Raw genomic sequence first — 22,064 nt, 5'->3', positions numbered from 1 at the left:
TACAATTCTGCTATAGACCTGTTTATTCGGCAATAACTTTGTCATTACTTAAGATTACAAGGTAATACATATATTGCTTTATTAAGGAGCAGTGATTTTTGAGCAATGTTAGTTGAATGTAAATCGGGTTACTGTACATAAAATGTGCACTTTCTGTAATTTGTCTTGTTTAAAATTACATTAAAATAATGATTCTGGTACAAAGCATTGCAAAGATACTTAAAAATAAGATGAAGTGTTTTTTTCCCAATGTTGCACTTTAAAAATGGGAAATGTGTAAATATATATTTAACAAAAAAGTTTAAATATTAGTGAATACAACAAACAAAAAAATCTGCAAGAAAATAATAGTTGAAGAGAAGAGACTAGGGCGTTAATTAGGGCTGAATAGAGTAAACTAGGGGTTAAAACAGGGTAAAAGAGTAAAAATAAAGCTTTTCTTTTTTCACTTGTCAGGTTGCTTTAACTGACATAATTTGCAGATCTAAGTTCATCCATTTGATCTGCAAATGAATGAACAGAAAAAGACAACAGTGTTTATTAATTTATTACAGATACTAACATAGTGCCGTCAATTTACACAGCACTTCACAAATATATTGTACATTCACATCAGTCCCTGCCTTCAAGGAGCTTACAGTCTAAGGTCCCTGACGTTCATAAACTTGGGCCAATTCAGACAGGATCTAATTAACCTACCAGCATGTCTTTGGAGTGTGGGAAAACTGGAGAAGCCAGAGGAAACCCATGCAGGCACAGAGAGGACATGCAAACTCCAGGCAGGTAGTGTTGTGGTTGAAATTCAAACCGGTGACCCTAGTGCTGCCAGGTGGAAATGCTAACCACTTAACTTCTGTGATGTTTATAAACACTGATTCAGACTGCTTTTTTGACAGCTAGGGCTGCCGACGTCTTCTCTGAGTATACAGTAATGCGGCTTTGATTAAACACAGCCAACAACTACTGTACACTGGGAAAAATACTTTTTTGGGGTATGTGTAGCATTCCCAAAGTATGCAACTAGATAAAGAAAATCTGTACAAAAAAAAAAAAAATAAATAAAATAATGGGGGCTGATGAAGCTGCTTTCTTCTTCCAAAAAGACTAGCTGTCTGGATATCTCAATTGTCCAACTACTTCAAAACTATGAGTCACTGACGCAGAACCAGTGTGCGGATCAAGAACTTCACTTAATGCATGCTTAGTCAAGTCTGTTAAGTGAAGTATTGAGGTTAGAAACAGACAATTAGCATTTCCAGAAGAGGGTCGGCAGCCTATATAAGTACAGGAATCCTTTGAGCATGGTGGTATTGGTTTCAGCCAGTAATACGCTACCTGCATAGAATTTGTATGTCCCACCTGCCTGGAGATTTCTTTTTATTTGTCCTAGTGACAAGTGTCACTGGGATGGACAGTGATGGTAAATCCAAACTTTTGTGGTCATCTCCAACACAAATAGAAGAGAATTGGAAAGGTTTTCTTATCCTGCCATGTGTTCATGAGATGAGGTTAAGACATCTCCCCTATGTGATTTGGTGCTCTTTGGATATTGGTACAAATTTTAAAAATTACACATCTACAAAAAACAAAATATGTTCCCTACTTGAACCAAGCGAACACACACACACACACACACACACACACACACACACACACACACACACACACACACACACTTTGCCTATAAATACACAAAATCAAGCCCAAACTGCTCTATAAAGAATGACTATATCCTGTAATTAGGAATGCAGTGCACACAAAACATACAAAGTAAATCTTAAGATTTACTGCTCATGAATTTAAAATAGTAATTCCAAGATCCAGCAACATGTTATATTCAAGATACTAAAGCATTCTGTGCAAACAGCCTGCATAACAAAGAAGCAGTTGAATCCAAAACCAACAGACCTGCAGGCATTTCTGAATGTGCAAGTGACAGACTGAGAAGTTTAAATCATAGAGGGAACTCATTTAAATGGCAGTGGGACATTGGCTTCCATCACAATAACTGACACCTGGGTGTCTTATAGAGTTTGCAGTGGAAACTAGACAAAGAATTAAAGATTTTATTCTTCAAAGCAGGCTGCTGTTTGTCTTTATAAAGAAAAATGTTATATGAATTTAAAATGGTCTTATACCCCATAAAACATAAGGAGGATAGGCAGGACTACTCGTCTTTTTAGGGTTGAGAAGGTTGCTGTTTTTTGCTCTTTTCCCATGTTACTGAAAAACATTTTTACCAGTTAATACCATCAAAATAAAATTATATTATCCATTAATAGGAATCAGAGTAGCTATAACCAATCAAAAATGAAAATGTGACCAGGCAGGTACAGCCCTTTACTAATTAAATTCTACATAAGAGATAGCATAAAATTAGTTACATGGTAATAGCATACATGGGAGGCTCCACCAGACAGAAAACTCCCCAAATACTTTAGGGCCCATTTACCATAGTTGGCATGTGGTAGGAGGCAAGGATCTCTTTATACAGCCTCTCAAACGACTCAAAGTGATTATGAAGCCTTAGGGTTTTACCTTAAAGTGGAACTTAACCTCTGAGACTACTAAGCAATTTATTCACTCCCTGGTTATCTCTCACCTTGACTATTGTAACTCCCTCCTCATTGGCCTACCTCATCGCAGGCTATCCCCTCTTCAGTCTATCATGAATGCTGCTGCCAGACTCATCCACCTTACTAATCGTTCCATATCTGCCACCCCTCTCTGCCAATCCCTCCACTGGCTTCCCATTGCCCAGTGAATAAAATTCAAAGCATTAACAACATATAAAGCCATTTATAACTCTGCCCCCAATTACATCACCAATCTTTTCTCCAAATATCACCCAAACCGTCCTCTCCGCTCCTCGCACAACCTCCTGCTCTCTAGCTCCCTCGTCTCCTCCTCCCATGCTCGTCTCCAGGACTTCTCCAGAGCCTCCCCCATCTTCTGGAAATTTCTACCCCAATCTATCAGACTATCACCTACTCTGCTCACTTTTAGGCGGTCTCTGAAAACCTCTCTCTTCAGGGAAGCCTATCCTGCCATCAGCTAATAACGCAATCTTCTATTCCTCCTACCAGTCCATCCCCCACAGTTATTACCTTTTGTACCACCAGCCCCTCCCTTTTAGATTGTAAGCTCCAAGGAGCAGGACCTTCCTAACTCTCTTGTATAGAACTGTATTGTTCCCCTTTATATTGTAAAGTGCTGAGCAAACTGTTGGCGCTATATAAATCCTGAATAATAATAACTTTAGACAGAAAAAAAATAAAGGTGAATAGGCAGGAATTTTAATGCAGAAGAGACATGCTTTGTTTCTTCTGCATTAAAGTTACTTACCTGCCTCCCTGTCCCTGTACAGTGAGCCACATACACGCAGCTCATTGTACAAATTCGGCAATGCCGAATCTGACTGAGCTTCCGTGCATGCGCTGGAGTGTCATCATCCCCGCCCAGCCATCGACAACGGCAAGCGATCAAAACCCGGAAGCTGCCCGCCGAAAGAGGTCAGCAGCGGGACGCTGCATCACTGGAGCTAAGGTGAATATAGTTCCCGCTTTAATGCATCCTCTGCATTAAGATAAATAACCATGTGTGTTGCTTGTATCCCCCCAGAGCCCCACCTTATACTCACCCAAAACCGATCTTGATCCAGTGATGTGGGTGAAAGCAGAGTTTCTCCCAGCTCTACCTCTTCTCACTGGACAGATTGATAGCAGCGTGAGCCATTGGTTCCCGCTGCTGTCAAATTCAGTAACGAGATAGAGGAGGTCAACTGTTAGTGGTATTATAACAAAGTGGGTTTCCATGGCCGAGCAGCTGCATCAAAGCCGTACATCACCAAGCACAATGCAAAGCGTCAGATGCAGTGGTGTAAAAGGACGCTCTGCCACTGGACTCAAGGAGTGGCGATGCATTCTCTGGAGTGACCAATCACGCTTCTTTGTCTGGCAATCTGATGGACTTGTCTGGGTTTGATGGTTGCCAATAGAACAGGTACTTGCTTGACTGCATTGTGCCAAGTGTAAAGTTTGGTGAAGGTGGGATTATGGTGAGGGGTTGGGCTTGGCCCCTTAGTTCCAGTGAAGGGAACTCTTAAAGCGTCAGCATACTAAGACATTTTGGACAATTTCATACTCCCAACTTTGTGGGAACAGTTTGGGGATGGCCCCTCCTTGTTTCAATATAACTGCGCACCAGTGCACAAAGCAAGGTCCATAAAGACATGGATGATCGAGTTTGGGGTGGAGGAACTTGACTGGTCTGCACAGAGTCCTGACCACAACCAGATAGAACACCTTTGGGATGAATTAGAGCGGAGACTGCGAACCAGGCATTCCTTGATATCAGTGCCTGACCTCACAAATGCACTTCTGGAAGAATGGTCCAACATTCCAATAGACACACTCCTAAACCTTGTGGAACGCCTTCCCAGAAGAGTTGAAGCTGGTATAGCTGCAACGGGTGGGCTGACTCAATATTGAACCCTATGGACTAAGACTGGCATGCCATTAAAGTTAATGTACATGTAGAGGCAGGCGACCCAATACATTTGGAAATATAGCGTGTGTGTGTGTACCTGAGTGTGTATACTCAGGTATAATAAAATCATAGAAATCCAGATTATTCGTCCCACTGAGTATATGGAATACATGGAGTCTTATCAAGTGAAATAATAGTGGGAAAGTAAGACATTGAAACACAAATGAAAAATATAATAAACGCAGCCGACAGCACACTTTGACTCCTCACCGCCCGTTTCAACCCCTAAAAGCTCGCACCACCTTGCAACAATGTGGCATGGCCTATACAGGTGAAACTCAAAAAATTAGAATATCGTGCAAAAGTTCATTTATTTCAGTAATGCAACTTAAAAGGTGAAACTAATATATGAGATAGACTCATTACATGCAAACAAGATAGTTCAAGCCATGATTTGTCATAATTGTGATGATTATGGCTTACAGCTCATGAAAACCCTAAATCTACAATCTCAGAAAATTAGAATATTGTGAAAAGGTGCAATATTCTAGGCTCAAAGTGTCCCACTCTAATCAGCTAATTAAGCCATAACACCTGCAAAGGGTTCCTGAGCCTTTAAACGGTCTCTCAGTCTGGTTCAGTAGGAATCACAATCATGGGAAAGACTGCTGACCTGACAGTTGTGCAGAAAACCATCACTGACACCCTCCATAAGGAGGGAAAGCCTCAAAAAGGTAATTGCAAAAGAAGTTGGATGTTCTGAAAGTGCTGTATCAAAGCACATTAATAGAAAGTTATGTGGAAGGGAAAAGTGTGGAAGAAAAAAGGTGCACGAGCGGCAGGAATGACTGCAGCCTGGAGAGGATTGTCAGGAAAAGGCCATTCAAAAGTGTTGGGGACTTTCACAAGGAGTGGACTGAGGCTGGAGTCAGTGCATCAAGAGCCACCACACACAGACAGATCCTGGACATGGGCTTCAAATGTCATATTCCTCTTGTCAAGCCGCTCCTGAACAACAATGTCAGAAGCGACTTACCTGGGCTAAAATCCTCTTTTCTGATGAGAGCAAATTTTGCATCTCATTTGGAAACCAAGGACCCAGAGTATGGAGGAAGAATGGAGAGGCACACACTGCAAGATGCTTGAAGTCCAATGTGAAGTATCCACAGTCTGTGTTGATTTGGGGAGCCATGTCATCAGCTGGTGTTGGTCTACTGTGCTTCATTAAGTCCAGGGTCAACGCAGTCGTCTACCAGGGGATTTGGAGCACTTCATGCTTCCTTCCGCAGACGAGCTTTATGAGGATGCAGACTTCATTTTCCAGCAGGACTTGGCACCTGCCCACACTGGCAAAAGCACCAAAACCTGGTTCAATGACCGTGGGCTTAATGTGCTTGATTGGCCAGCAAACTTGCCTGACCTGAACCCCATAGAGAATCTAAGGGGCATTGCCAAGAGAAAGATGAGAGACATGAGACCGAACAATGCAGAAGAGCTGAAGGCCGCTATTGAAGCATCCTGGTCTTCCATAACACCTCAGCAGTGCCACAGGCCGATAGCTTCCATGCCACGCCGCATTGAGGCAGTAATTGCGGCAAAAGGGGCCCAAACCAAGTACTGAGTACATATGCATGATTATACTTTTCAGAGTTCAGATATAGTTCTATGTACAATCCTTGTTTTATTGATTGCATGTAATATTCAAATTTTCTGAGATTGTGGATTTGGGGTTTTCATGAGCTGTAAGCCATAATCATCACAATTTTAAATTGCATTACTGACAAATGAACTTTTGCACGATATTCTAATTTTTCGAGTTTCACCTGTACACTTGAAGGGGTCTAAAATAGGCAGGCAACAAACTGGGGCTTTAATTCCTTTCACAGCTGCAAAGCAACACATCCATGTCAAATGTACACCCCTGTCCACTGTCTTTGCAGTTTAAGGGGGAATGGTTGGTGGGCAGTAAAAATATGGTTTAGCTGCTGGTAGCCCGCTCACCCCCCCCTCACCCAGTCTCCTGTTACAGCAGACAGGGGATCCTCTCCTTGCACCCGCTGTCGCATTTAAAAATTACCGTGGCTGTGAGGGGCTCTGCCTGCACAGCTGTGTAATTCATTCACATGAATCTGTAAATGAATGAACTACATGTCCTGTCTTCCACCACAGCAGACAGCTTGTGGTTCTTAATGAACTGTGAGTACTGATGTGTACCTTTTTTAGTTCATTCGCAAGCCCTGAAGCATTCTAACAGAAAGCCTGTACTGAGGTATGGGCAGAAAGCTGTAGGACTTGTCTGCAGGATCCTGATATTGCACCTGTGATCCACTAATTGGGAGTGCAATGCTTTGCAGGCTCCTTGGGGAAAAAATATGTAGGTTTATTATTTCTCCCTGAAAGGTGAATATAGCCTTTAAGAAATCTAGGGATACATGGAAAAACGGTTGAAAATAAAAAGGACAGAAAAAAGCGTGGAAAAAAACAACCTATTTATTCCTTATATTTGTCCTAACACCCCTGTCTCAAAGTAGAATACAGTACATTAAGTTACAAAAACCTTATGCAGCTCTCCCCAGCCCCCCTCATATTTACCTGAGCCTCATCTCGATCCAGCGCTGTGCCCAAGAGCAGTGGCTCTCTGCTCACTCTCCTCACTGGACAGAGAGGCAGCAGTAGGCGCCATTGGTTCCGGCTGCTGTGACTCACAGCTGGTGAGCAGAGAGTGGGGGGCGGGGCTGGGCCACACTCTGTATGTCAATGGATACACAGAGCGTGGCTCAGGATCAAGTCCAAACGGTGACCACATATATACAGGTTGGATAGAATGGACCTTTGTATTTTTCTAACCTTATCTACTATGTAACTTTGGATTGGTCAAAGTTCTCCATATTGATTCCAATACAGGAGCAACCATCACTTCCATTTCATAGGAAGGTTGTCCCTGGCCACTGCTCAGTCCACATCTTTAAAGCACTTGGAAGCTCCCAGGTATGCAGAAAGCCTCAGTGGGGGGATGCACAGTTTCCTTTGGGTTCACAGCCTCAAACAATCAACAGAAGATGTCCCTCTGGGCTGCTCAGAACAAGTGTGAGCATTGCAAAACAGACCATTTCTGGTTGCTCCCAACTCCAGAATGTTGTATCCATGCAGTTTCAAGCTACCTTACCGGTGCTGAGAGTACATTGCTCTCAACGTTGAAGTGACATCAGACCTCATTACAACACCACCAACTCCTACACTTGTAAATAGTAAGCATGCAGTGAGAAGCAAAGACATGGAGTCCTCAAGAGTGTAAGCTACCAGGGAGTCACCTCACACCTCATGGGTGGGCAAGGTCCATCTTTCCACCTGTCCCAAGAAGGAATTCTATCAACAGTTATCCCCAATAAAAGCTACCCCTGGGGGGCACATTCCAGGATGTAGATATGGGAGAGATTTAACAAGGAATTCTCTCCCATTCCACATCTGCAGATCTAATCTAGCGACTACATGACTATCAGCAAGAATGGAGGGTCTTCACACACTGACTAATGACCCATAAGAAAAATAAGCAGGGGGAAGTGCCTACTGATGTGCAGGAAACACAAGACAGAGGCAGCAGGGAGGGGGAGTTTAAAGTGTTTTGGGGGTCACATTTTCAGTTTGGTGAATGAAACATCTGTCATGTATGCCATCCTGGGAGAGGACTTTAAAAAACTGAATCTGCAGTCTATTTCATTCTTACATGAGAGTTAAAGAAAAGCAGCGATATAAACATCCAGGCAACATGCAGGAATGCAGGGAAGAACGAGCAAAGAGATAATTTAACGCAACCCCTCTATACAACTACATTTCTTCCAATCAGTATTGGCACTGTGACAAATCTGACTAGCTTGTCAATCAGCTTTAGCAAATAATCATTGCTAGCAGGTTATTGACCTGTGGGTGACACTACTGAAAGTGAAAACACAAAAACGCAAAGTGTATCTGTAACAGTAAAGGAAAAAAAAAAAAAAGTGTAAAACATATCTAGCACAAAATTGACATCATACATTACCTTTCCATGTATTATTTGACTGCAAAATCCTCCCTATGCAAACAGTAACTTTGCATAAGCACATACTCCTACCCCTATTGTGCCGGTGTTCAGGCAAGATTCAGGCATTGTGGAATGCGGGTTGAGGTATGTGCCTAATTTTCACACTCTGAACATACAATTAAAAGCTCGCACTAACAGGTTAAGCTTTCAGTTTTGAACTATGCAGTAAATGGTAATATACATCTCTTATCTTTGCTATAGCAAACCCAAACTGACCTTAGTAAACTGGCCCTGAATGTAATACCCTGCGCAGTTTCATATTTTGCCAAGATCATCCTGACAGTCCCTAAAACCACAGTTTGGGAAGTGTACCAAATCACAACCTCCAAAAGGGAAGAAGTCCATTTCTGAAAAAAGGGCACTCTAGTTTTCACACTACTAAGGGTCCAGGACTAAGGCCCCTTTCACACTAATCGGATGCGTTATTCCTGCAGTGCATGTACCTGTTTTTGTGTAGGTTTGCTGCACTTTGCCATTCACTTCTATTATGTCCTGCAGTTTTGGTGAGCATTCAGAAAGCACACCAAAACTTCTGCATGCAGGACTATTAGTGCACTTTCAGAAAGCGCACCAAAACCATGGGTCATAATATACAGTATGTGTATGGCAAAGTGCAGCTAACCTAGACAAAAACTGTGGGTACGGTGCACTGTATCCGCACTGCAGGAGATGAGCACTGCATCAGTGTGAAAGTGCCCTTGGGTACAAGCACAGGAGAATACTACTAATGAAATCAGCAGTTTTCCAAAGTCAGCTACTAGAAGTACAGTTTACCACAATCAAGTCGTTTTCCTTTTTGGGCTCAAAAAGGTAAATAAAGAGGCGCACACGCACACACACACACACACACACACACACACACACACATTACCTCTTTCATTATTCCTTTTGTTTCTGTAAACTCCCCTTAAACCTAAATAGTACAAATGTCGATCACTACAAAGAAAAAGAGAAGAGACACTTGTTAGCAAAGATTATCATAAGCAATGCATAACACCATTACCGTAATTACAATAAAACCCACCACATGACACAGCAATGCTCTTCTGAACCTTCATCTTTCACTTCTAAAGTGTATGGGGTCTGCGAAACCAAGTTTAGCTGGCACAGAGTCCAATTTTTCACAGTCTCCATGTATAGGGTTCCCACAATATACAGGCTCTTCCTTGTTTGGCAGTCCCATGTCACATTTACAGTACTTCTGCCCCCCACCCCAAAGCGACAAGTACAGTACGTAAAACCCTGCTGTAAGTTGGCATGCAAGACCCTCCAGCAGTAATAAACTGAAGACAGACACCAAACCAGCACAAAAAACAAAACAAAAACTTTAAAATAGGTCCATGATGCTTGCTGCGAATCAAAGATTTATTTCCTAATGGAAAACACTAACAACACATCACAAGAAAGCCTTCAGGTGCCTTGCCTACTCAAAACTACAACATTTAAATAAAACACATCAATCCAAAACAAGTTAAGCCTTTTTTGCAATGTTGTGCTGCTAGTGTCTTCCATCTGACTAACAAATCTCTGATCAACAGCAAGCACTATGGACTTTATTTTCTGTACTTGAGGTGCAAGACCAGGCAAGTTAGGGAAACCATTGACTGCCTCTGCTATAGCAGATTAAAAGGCAGATCTCCCTGCTGGCAGCAAGTTTGAAATGAATCAGCCCAAAAGGCACTCATAGCCAATAAGTGGCTGTATTGAAACTCCAGATTACAGTCGTGTTTATAGGGTACCCACAGTGAAAACGCCACCCTTGGTAGAGCAATTCTAGGATAAGAGATCACCTGAAACTTTAGACTGAAGGTCTGCCCAATATCAGGATTATTAGAGAGGTAATGTGAATATATGCAACCATGCATTTTATGAAAGACATATTAATACACAAGAAAGGACAGCTTTTTAGCGGTTTCCCAAACTGAGCAAAAGTAAAGGACATCTGTTTCTAAGTGCAGCCTATGGCACCACAACCTCCACTGCCCTGTCTCTTATTCTAAGACCTCCCTCTACACAAACAAGGCCATTTTGCCACTGGGCTGCAGTTAGACAGGGGCATATGGCAAGCAGAGCAATGTTCCCCCTACAGAGCAACATATCTTTAGAATGTTTTTATTTTGTCTCCATATCATAAAGAGCCAAAAGCAAAAACACAGCAACCTTTTGTATTCTTTTACTACTAGCTTTTATTAAATAAACAGCATTTTATTTTTGGTGTACACTAAAATGAGTAGAATGAAAGAGTAATCTGTACATCAGGACTTACTTAACAAAAGCTCTGGAGCAAAGACACAATATTCTACTTTCCTTACTTAGATCGTCCGGGTAAAGGCACATCTCTGCCACTGGATTCCACTCTACACACAGCATAATCCTAGTAAATGAAAAATCAATCAACATAAAATACATATACACACACATACATACACATGCAGTTAGGTCCATATATATTTGGACACAGGAACAATTTTAGTTTTTTTCCAGGTATTTACCAGACATATTCAAGCTATAGTTATACAATTGATATGGGCTAAAAAGGGCACACTCAGGTTTAATTTCAGGGTATGTACATCTAAATTGGAGGAAGGTTTTAGAAATTACAGCTCTTAAGAGTAGCCATCCTGCCCTTTTTCAAGGGACCAAAAGTAACTGGACAATTGAATCAAAAGCTGTTTCATGGCCAGGTGTGGGCTTCTCCTTCGTTATTTCTTCATCAATTAAGCAGGTAAAAGTTCTGGAGTTGATTCTAAGTGTGGTATTTGCATTTGGAATCTATTGCTGTGAACCTACATCATGCATTCAAAGGAGCTGTCCATGCAAGTGAAACAGGCCATTGTAAGGTTTCAAAAAAACAAAACAAATCCATCAGAGATAGCAGGAACATTAGGAGTGGCCAAATCAACAGTTTGGTACATTCTGAGGAAAGAACGCACTGGTGAGCCCAGCAACATAAAAAGGAATGGACGTCCACGGAAGACAACAGACGTAGATGATCGCAGGATCGCATTCACAACATCCAGACAAGTTAAGGACACTCTCCAGGAGGTGGGTGTATCATTGTCAAAGTCTACAATAAAGAGAAGACTTCACGAGAGCAAATACAGGGGGTTCACTACAAAGTGCAAACCATTCATAAGCCTGAAGGGTAGAAGAGCCAGATAAGACTTTGACAAAAAAAATCTAAAAAAGGCAGACCAGTTCTGGAAAAGCATTCTTTGGACGGATGAAACTAAGATTAATCTGTACCAGAATTACAGGAAGAAAAAAGTGTGGAGAAGGCTTGGAACAGCTCGTGATCCAAAGCACACAACGTCATCTGCAAAACTTGGAGGAGGTAGTGCGATGGCATGAGCATGCATGGCTTCCAGTGGCACTGGGTCATTGGTGTTTATTGATGATGCAGTGTTTCCAATTGAGCATGCATTTCACTTGCTGAAGGTAAAACTAAAAGGCAGAAAGACCCACAAACAAAGAACAACTGAAGACAGCTGCAGTTAGAACCTGGCAAAGAATCAAAAAGGAGGGAACCCAGTCTTTGGTAATGCCCATGGGTTCCAGACAACAGGCAGTCATTGCCAGTAAAGGATTCTCAATAAAATATTAAAAATGAACATTTTGATTATATTCATTTGTCCAATTACATTTGAGCCCTTGAAAATGGAGGGACTGTGTATAAAAATGGTTGCAGTTCCTAAAATTTGTATTTGATATTTATGTTAACCCCTTGAATTAAAGCTGAAAGTCTGCACTTCAAATTCATTTGGATTGTTCTGTTTTAATTTATTCTGGTGGCATAGAGCCAAAAGAATGACAATTGTGCCTCTGTCCAAACACACACACACACACATATATATACACATACACACACAGATTATATATTTAAAACTTAAACTAGTCTTAAACTTTGAACATCAAAAATTGTATTTCTAGTTTTGGGTAGAGTGGGGAGGGATTAGAATCCCTTCTAGGTTTGTACTGCATTTCAGGCCTCAGCTAAAGAGATTGTTCCTCATTCACGGACAATGGTTTCACCAGATAACAAGTGCAACAGCAATACAAACAGCAATAAATAAGCGCCCAATGTTTAAAAGAATTTAAGCCTGGTGGTAGATTAAGAGGCATTTATTGAAACAAAAACAAGTACATCAAGCCAACACATTTCAGGAGAAAGGACTATCCATTCTTCAGGGCTGTAGCTGCACGCTATTAAAAGGGAAAGATACCTGCACTGGTTGTATATTTACCAGGTTTCAGAGGAAAAACTGATAGAGTGACGGATGTTGTTCCAGGGGCAGCAATGAGTCTCATTGAGATAAAAAAAAAAAAAAAAAGGCCCCCCCCACTTAATGAAGTTGATTACTGAAGCATTTCTGTGGGTGTGGTCATCTGCTTTGCTGTAAGAAACACTAGAGGTAAGTAATCAGATACTTCCAAAAGGCAGTGCAAGCAGCTTTTTGCCTAAATGCAAGAACAGCAAGAAACTCTACTGCATGCTGACAGACTGCAAACAAACACCCTGGGAAACATCTCTTACAAGTCTGAGTACCACTCTGTGTACCTTTTAATATGTCCCCTCTACTCCTTTTCATATTACTTTCCTGCGTTCCCAAAAATCGCACTTCTTTATCACTCTGCTCCACCCCAAAACTTGTACATCTCACCCTCACTGCTACCATCTCCCTACTACTGCTTTCATCACCTCCTGCTGATACTTTACTCTCCTGCTGACCCAAACACCAGGACTGGAAGGCATGTGCGCTCGTGTACATCCCCCACTCCCATCTTACTTTCCTCTTCTTCTCCTAACCTCTGGGGATATCTCCCCAAACCCTGTTCCTTCACCATTTCACCCCCACACCATGCATCCTCTTTCTTCCGGGAATAGCCGCAATCCCCTCAATTTAACATCAGTCCCCATGCTCCCAAAAACCACCCTCCCTTTTTCATGTGCGCTCTGGAATGCCCGCTCTGTCTGTAATAAGCTCACCTCTGTCCATGACCTTTTTGTCACCCGCTCCCTTAACCTACTAGCAATTACAGAAACCTGTCTTCAAGCAGCAGATTCTGCTTCCCCCGCAGCACTTTCCAATGGAGGCCTCATCTGGACCCAATCACCCAGACCCAGTGGTCGGAAAGGTGGTGGGGTTGGTTTGCTTCTATCCCCACTCAGCACGTTTCAAGTCCTCCCTAACCATCCCTCTTTATCCTTCTCTTCTTTCGAGATCACTGCATCCAGCTGTTTTCTCCCATTTCTCTGAGGATTGCAGTAATCTGTCAGCCTCCTGGACCCGTGTCCCGCTTTCTTGATGATTTCTCCACCTAGCTACCCTACTTTCTCTCCTCTAAACTACCCACTATCCTTCTTGGAGACTTTAACATCCCTATTAATAACAACCCGGCTACATCCCAACTCTTCAACTTAACCTCATCTTTTGCATTAGCACAATGTATACAGTCCTCCACTCACTCTGATGGGAATACATTAGACCTTGTTTTCTCCCATCTTTGCACTCCCTACAAACGCACAAACACCCCCTTTCCTCTCTCAGAAGACAAGGACACTGTGAAGGTAATGAGATTGTGATCAAACACCTATCCCTCCAAGCAGTAAACAATTACCTGCAGAAACCTTCACAACTTGAACCCTGCTCCTTTCCACTCTGCAACTGACCAACTCTATGACAGAATCTCTCCTCTGTCCTGCCCTGACCTGGCCACTGCTGTCTATAACAGTTCGCTTTCATCCGCATTAGACTCACTTGCGCCTCTAACAACACGAAGCATCAGGCCCCGACAGTGACAGACTGACGGCACCAGAAATCTTAAACCACATAGTCGTGCGCTGGAGCGATTGTGGCGTAAAACCAAATCCCACCAAGCATTCACCAGATATAAATCTGCTTTCATAACATACAAGTCCTCCCTTCATGCTGCCAAACAAGCCTACTTTGTCTCTCTTATTAATACCTCATCAGCTCTTCTCTACTTTTATCTCTCTACTTTCTCCACCTCCACCCAGTACCTCACTCACTGCTCACGAGATTGCAAATCATTTCAAAAACAAGATTGACGCAATTTGTAGGGGCACTGCCACTGCACAGACATCCACTTAGCATACCTTATACTAAACCTCCCTCAACACTTTCCTCTTTTGACCTTGCTACTACCAAAGAGGTCACTAAGGTTTTTTTCAGAAGCCTGCCCCCTGGATCCTGTCCCCTCACAACTACTACGGTCACCCTCTTCTTCCATCCTATGCTCCCTCACTCACATCTTCAATCTTTCCAGCTCTACCGGTGCCTTCCCCTCCAAAGCATTCACACATTACTCCCATACTTAAAAAGCCCTTCCCTGGACCCCACCAACCTGAACAACTTAAGACCCATCTTCATGCTGCCATTTACCTCTAAAATCCTAGAACTCTTAGTCTACAATTGCCTGATCTCCCACCTCACCGACAACAACCTTCTTGACCCTTTACAGTCTGGCTTTCGCTCACTACATTCCACAGAAATTGCCCTACTAACACTCACTAAATGATCTACTAACTGCTAAAACCAATGGCCACTACTCCGTACTCTTACTACTTGACGTCTCTGCGGCTTTTGATACGGTTGACCATCCCCTCCTCCTCAAAAAACTCCCCTCTCTTGGCCTCAGAGACTCTGCTCTCTCCTGGTTCTCCTCCTACCTATCGCAGGGCTCCTTCAGTGTTACCTATAATGCTGCCTCCTCCTCTTCATTCCCTCTTTCTGTAGGGGTCCCTCAAGGTTCTGTCCTTGGACCCCTACTCTTCTCCATCTACACCTCCTCCCTTGGTCACTTGATAAACTCCCATGGCTTTAACTACCATCTCTATGCTGATGACACAAATCTATCTTTCTACCCCTTGCCTCACCCCTTCAGTCGCCACTCGCATTACTAACATACTAAGTGACATATTGGCATGGATGTCACTCCACTTCCTCAAACTCAATCTTTCTAAAACTGAGCTCTTAGTATTCCCCCCAGCCAGTGCCCCCTCCCCTGACTTCTCCATCAAGATCAATAACACAATCATCAGTCCCTTCCCTCATGCCAAGGTACTAGGTGTAATCCTAGACTCCCATCTGTCCTTTCAGCCCCAAATCCAATTACTGTCCAAATCTTGTAGACTTCACCTCCGCAACATCTCCAAGATACGCCCGTTCCTAACCTCGGAAACCACTAAGCAACTTAATCACTACCTTGTTTTATCTCGCCTTGACTATTGTAACTCCCTCCTCATTGGCCTACCGAATCGCAGGCTATCCCCTCTTCAGTCTATCATGAATACTGCTGCCAGACTCATCCACCTTACTAACCGTTGTGTATCTGCCACCCCTCTCTGCCAATCCCTCCACTGGCTTCCCGTTGCTCAACGGATAAAATTCAAAACACTAACAATAACGTATAAAGCCATTTATAACTCTGCCCCAAATTACATCACTGATCTTGTTTCTAAATATCACCCAAACCGTACTCTCCGCTCCTCGCAAGACCTCCTACTCTCTAGCTCCCTTGTCTCCTCCTCCCATGCTCGTCTCCAGGACTTCTCCAGAGCTTCCCCATCCTCTGGAACTCTCTACCCCAATTTATCAGACTATTGCCTACTCTGCTCACTTTTAGGCGATCTCTGAAAACCTCTCTCTTCAGGGAAGCCTATCCTGCCCTCAGCTAATACTGGAATCTTCTACTCTTCCAACCAGTCCATCCCCCACAGTTACTACCTTTTGTACCACTAGCCCCTCCCTCCTAGATTGCAAGCTCCAAGGAGCAGGGCCCTCAAATCCCTCTTGTATTGAACTGTATTGTTGCTGTATTGTCTCCTGTTATATTGTAAAGTGCTGAGCAAACTGTTTGCGCTATATAAATCCTGTATAATAATAATAATAATAATGATAAATGTAATGCCTTGGGCTCAGCAGCTCTCCATAAAACAGGGGCCCCCTTGGGAGGAGGGGGGGGGGGGGGTGTCACCCAAATTGAGAAATCCATGTATAGGTCAGGTGAATAAGAGTGCCCTACAAAAGTATTGAGAATACAAAGTCTTTAACCTCTTGCCCGCCAGAGGATTTACCCCACCTTCCTGACTAGGCCATTTTTTGCGTTACATCGTTGCGTTACTTTAAATGACAATTGCGCCACACCCAGATGAAATTTACATCTTTTTTCCCCACGAATTGAGCTTTCTTTTGATGGTATTTGATCGCTTGTGCATTTTTTTTTGCACTCTAAGCAAAAATAGACCGACAATTTTGAGGAAAAACAATATTTTGGGCTCTTTGCTATTAAACTTGTCCAGTAAAAAAATTTTACTAAATCAAATTTCATCATAAATTTACGCCAAAATATATTCTGCTAAATGTCTTTGCTAAAAAAACAAACAAAAAACAATACGTGTAAATGAATTGATTTACATGAAAGTTATAGCGTTTACAAATGGCGGTATAGATACTGGGATTTTTTTTTCCCTACTAGTAATGGCGGTGATCAGCAACTTTTAGCGGGACTGCGGGAGGGAGCAAACTGACACTGGGGGGAACTAACTTGGTGTCACTGACATCCCCAGTGACACCATTACAGTAATCAGTGCTAAAAAAAACAGCACTGACACTGTACTAATGACACCGGGCAGGAAGGGGTTAATGTGAGGAGCGATCAAAAGGTTAACTGTGTGTAGGGAGTGTTTTCCTGGGGGGGCGTGCTTTACTGTACGCACACTGATCCGGATGGCTGTGCACATCAATGTGCCCGAGCTGACAGCTTTGTTTACAGTCTTCCTCCCCGTTGGCGATATATATATATATATATATATATATATATATATATATATACACACACACACACACACATACACACACACACACACACACGATTATGCGCACCCGTGCCGCTGTGTAACAGTAGATCTGCTATACGGCAGCGAGTAAGCAGTTAATCATTTATTTGACGAAAGCAAGAACAAAGAAAGGTTAGTGTGTTTCAAGGGGCATAATATCTCCTTTAATCTGGGTTTAGTGAAATAGTGGAGAATACAGATGTGGGAACTGTCAACTCATGAACAGATGCGCTTATCTGTTCAAGGGTTGACAGTTCCAACAGAGTCCACTGATTTCACTAAGCCCTGATGAAGGGAGGGATATTTTTGCTCCTGAAACACAGTGGCTGTTCTTTGTTTTTCTTGCTGTCATCATAAATGATTAAAAACATTGGACTCCCAAGACTTCAATAAATCTGACAATGCTTATATGTGTTTATATGTACTTGCTATACTCACAGTCCTTAAACTTTCAGTTATCTGTAGAATGACAGATTTCTTAGACACAAAAAGTCTTCTTGGCCATCGTGTTTTCAGAAGTCTGTGTTCTAAAAAATTAACAAAGCCAACATTAGTCCTGAAAGCACAGGTTCATTATTTTGCAGTTAGCTCAGAAAAGTCACTAATTTTACACATTTAAAGGTCTAAAATGGTTAACCAAGGTAGCTTGGCAAAGGCTCTTTCACACAGAGCCGCTCTTCTTGAGATACATGAGCAAAACCCCAACAGAACTGGACCAGTGTCAATTTGTTTTACATCAGTGTATGTTCAGTTTGCACCCTGTGGAGATGGACAGTCAAATGTAAATGGACTTGCGTCAAATTACTGCCATTCCTTTTCCATTTTTTTTTCTGGTCCTGGACAGACTTGGAGGAAAGCAGGTGTGAACTGGCACAAGTCTGTGTTTGCATCTACTTGTCCATAAAGCAGCCTAGAGCATCCATTCCAGTACGCCTGAAAAACTGACAAGCCGACCTGATCAGAAAGCCTGTGTGAAAAGGCCCTAATGTCAGCGTCTCAAAACATTTGTCTTGTTATATACACATATCTCGGAATTGCCCAGATCCAACTGCAGACAAGCGTAATTAGGAAGCCATAAATGTAGAATCCAACTCCCCCAACTGCTGGATGTATACCCGATATAAACACAGATGACTTTTTTCCAGCAATTTCAACATTTTATTGAAAAAAACACAAAACAAAAAGGAATGAAGGCAAACTACGTGCATTCTTGCCGTACAAATATTTTAACTGCCACTTCCAAACTTTTCTGCGACTGAAAGTGGTTGTGCTGCCCATAGTGGGGGACAACTGCCACTGCTGAGGCACCTCTTCACTTCAGGTGCCTTTTAATGGACCTCAGAGAAGCCCTGGACTACCTCCAGTTTGAGCAGTGGTGGCCATTCTGGAGAATACAGACTATTCGGAATGATGGGAGTGGTTTCTGTCAACAGAAATGTATACAGTTAGAGGGACAAAATCTCTTCTTTACAGTCAAAGAAGCTGCCATTTTGGCTTTGGTTTTGTCTGCAGTTGCCATGGTGCTGCATACGTGATCAGATATGATACCAGCCATTGGATTGCTTGATTGTTCAGTTGAAAGCACAAGCAACTGTAATCGTTTATCATTTAGGGTGTCCCCGAGTGTAACTGATTTGGAAAACAGTTACATTGATGGGTTTAGTTCTGCTTTAAGAGGAAAGCACGCTGTAGGACACTTCAAGAAACCTCACCGAGATCGACAATGAGCTGTGACATAGTAGACTGCTGGCAGAGTGGCTTAGCACACTTGCCTCAAAGCATTGTTGTCCTTGGTTCAAAGCTCGGCCGGGACACAATCGTTTGCATGTTCTCCTTGTGCTTGTGTGGTCTGTGCTTGTCCGTCTTCTTCTCTCACACCAAAGACATGCTAGAAGGTTAAAGCAGAACTGAAGGCATTTAATAAAATACTGCGAGGAAGCAGGCTAATATCGCATTAGGGAAATGCAATGTCTCTTCTGCAATAAAGTTCACCTACTTGCTTGCTCACTGCCTTCTGTGGGATGCCAACTGCATTCACAACTCACTTTACATTGCTGACATGGTCCCTGTGTGCCAGGATGACTGACTCCTGAGCATGTGTAGGAATTACATCATCCTGTGCTGGCCAATTGAGATGCCTGAAGGCTGACATCCAGGGAGACAATGCATGAGTGGGACCCGGACTGTTAAAGAGGAGGTAAGTTTACTGCCTGTAAGTGCCACTAGTATATGAATGCAGACTGGTGCCATCACATTCTACATGGCAGCCCCAAGCCTGGACACTGAGGGGGAGGAATGAGGAAAGATTCAGAGATCCACCCCATAACAAATGCCAATAGAATTATATGGGGAAGGCTCTCAAGGGTATCAGACAAGGTGCCCAGACAAGTGCAGACAGCCGGATATGACTGAGCGGATATCATACACAGGTAGGTGTCCAGAGATATGGAAAACTGCAACCTTGTAGAACACATAAGTCAAACAAGGCGAATGGACCAAATCCGGGCCCACCAGGCTTGTCATATGGCCATCCCACACAGTTTTACAGCCGGAATGTGGCAGAACCCTATTCTACCACCTCCGGCTCTCACCTCCTGCTGTCCCTTGTAAAGACAGATGCCTTCTGTGTTTAAAAGGCACAGCCTTGCTCAGTGGCTCCACTCCTGGATGTATCAGATACCCAGAATCTGAGAGTGAGAACAATCTTCCTGCAAGGTGAAGCACAGCCAACTACACAGGGTGGTACTACAGCTGGGCCAGGTAGTAGAGATGCAAGAAAGCTTTGGGGGGTGAACCTCTGAACCCTGCGCTCTGTACGTAGCACACTCCTGGACCCTACGCTCTGCAAGCGGAGCACCCCAAACCCTATGCTCTAAGTAATGCACCCCAGAACCCTACACTCTGCACATGATGCACCCCCGAACCCCATGAGCTGCACACAATGCACTCCTGAACGCTACATTCTTAGTAGACCACCCCCGAACCCCACGCTCTGCACGCAACGCGCCCCCAAACCCCACGCTCTGCACGCAACGCGCCCCCAAACCCCACGCTCTGCACGCAACGCGCCCCCAAACCCCACGTGCTGCACGCAACGCGCCCCTGAACCGCAGGCAATGCGACCCCGAATCCCACGCGCTGCACGCAACGCGCCCCCAAACCCCACGCGCTGCACGCAACACGCCCCCAAACCCCACGCGCTGCACGCAACACGCCCCCAAACCCCACGCGCTGCACGCAACGCGCCCCCAAACCCCACGCGCTGCACGCAACGCGCCCCCAAACCCCACGCGCTGCACGTAAAACGCACTCCTGAACCCTTTGGGTAAAATATGTAAATAGAGAAAGCAAGCGCTAAGTTTTAAAAGCAGCTATTGCACTGAGGTAAAAACCAAACTCCTTCAGATAAATATGTAAAAAAGTGCAGCGCTAAAACATATTAAAAAGACAGGAATGCAGCTAAGCAAATATACATGTACAGATCAAGAAATATTAACTCTTGAACTGATGTAAAAGTTAATAAAATCTTTAAAAGGGAAACGCACCGTAGTTATACCTGCGTTTATGTCATAAAATATTAAAAAGTATGCAAACACAGTTCATCAAATTGATCTCCTAATGACGCTGTTATTTCCAATAAGCTTGATATACTCAGATGATTGTGCAAGAAATGGATAAAGTGCGCACTCACCAGATGCGCTTAAAATTAGCGCGTTGTATCATATATAGGTGATCTACCAGGTGTCCCTTCTCAAGGTGGGTCTGAATACAGCCTGGAGTAGCGTTTAGTCTACGGCAAGATGGCACTTGTCAATTACAGCACGATTTTTGAAGCTATAAATAGCTGTATTATAACATCTGGCTGCACATGGAGCACACCCCTTTGGAAAACGAACTTTTGTTCAAAACGTATCAAGAAAGGAGCTCTGCACGCCCAGATGTTACACCGCCGGATCACAGAGGCCCGGCGGCCATCTGTTGGTAGCAGCTGGTCAGTGTTTTGTTGAGCAGTTTTACTGCATTGCTTATTTTATCTCGCACAAACCACAGTGTATGTTTTATCTTTGACCTTTACTACATACTACTATTAAAATATTCTTATTTTGAAATACTCCACTATGGGAATCCCCCTTATTTTGCTCTGCACCGAGCACTTTAATTTCCCAGCTATGCCCTGATGACCATCCCAATGCCTGGAAGAGGGTGACCCACGCATTCCCTAAAAAGGAACCCCGGCTGACTGTCTTTTCCTGTAACCAAAAGGAGAGCCGACTACCTCCAGGCTGTATTCAGACCCACCTTGAGAAGGGACACCTGGTAGATCACCTATATATGATACAACACACTCATTTTAAGCGCATCTGGTGAGTGCGCACTTTATCCATTTCTTGCACAATCATCTGAGTATATCAAGCTTATTGGGAATAACAGCGTCATCAGGAGATCAATTTGATGAACTGTGTTTGCATACTTTTTAATATTTTATGACATAAATACAGGTATAACTACGGTGCGTTTCCCTATAAAAATTTTATAAACTTTTACATCAGTTCAAGAGTTAATATTTCTTGATCCGTACATGTATATTTGCTTAGCTGCATTCCTGTCTTTTTAATATATCTTTTAGCGCTGCACTTT

General features: G+C 43.1%; 1 protein-coding gene across 1 annotated transcript in view; it reads right to left on the bottom strand.

Moving 5' to 3' along the window:
* Positions 1-19,163, bottom strand: part of TGS1 (trimethylguanosine synthase 1) — an 81,566-nt gene extending 62,403 nt beyond the window's left edge. The window contains exons 1-4 of the mRNA XM_089678485.1: positions 19,139-19,163; positions 17,865-17,953; positions 10,879-10,940; positions 9,438-9,502 (exon numbers count right to left, since the gene is read on the bottom strand). Of these exons, the coding sequence (XP_089534611.1) occupies positions 9,438-9,502; positions 10,879-10,940; positions 17,865-17,953; positions 19,139-19,163 (241 nt within the window). The remainder of the gene's footprint in view (positions 1-9,437; positions 9,503-10,878; positions 10,941-17,864; positions 17,954-19,138) is intronic.
* Positions 19,164-22,064: the final 2,901 nt, after the last annotated feature.

The sequence above is a fragment of the Staurois parvus genome, unplaced genomic scaffold (assembly GCF_062004578.1).
Source record: "Staurois parvus isolate SC_StPar_1 unplaced genomic scaffold, SC_StPar_1.0 ptg000205l, whole genome shotgun sequence".
NCBI classification, from domain to species: Eukaryota; Metazoa; Chordata; class Amphibia; order Anura; family Ranidae; genus Staurois; species Staurois parvus.
The sequence above is the reverse complement of the archived record's forward strand: the minus strand, read 5'-3'. Positions and strand labels throughout refer to the sequence as shown.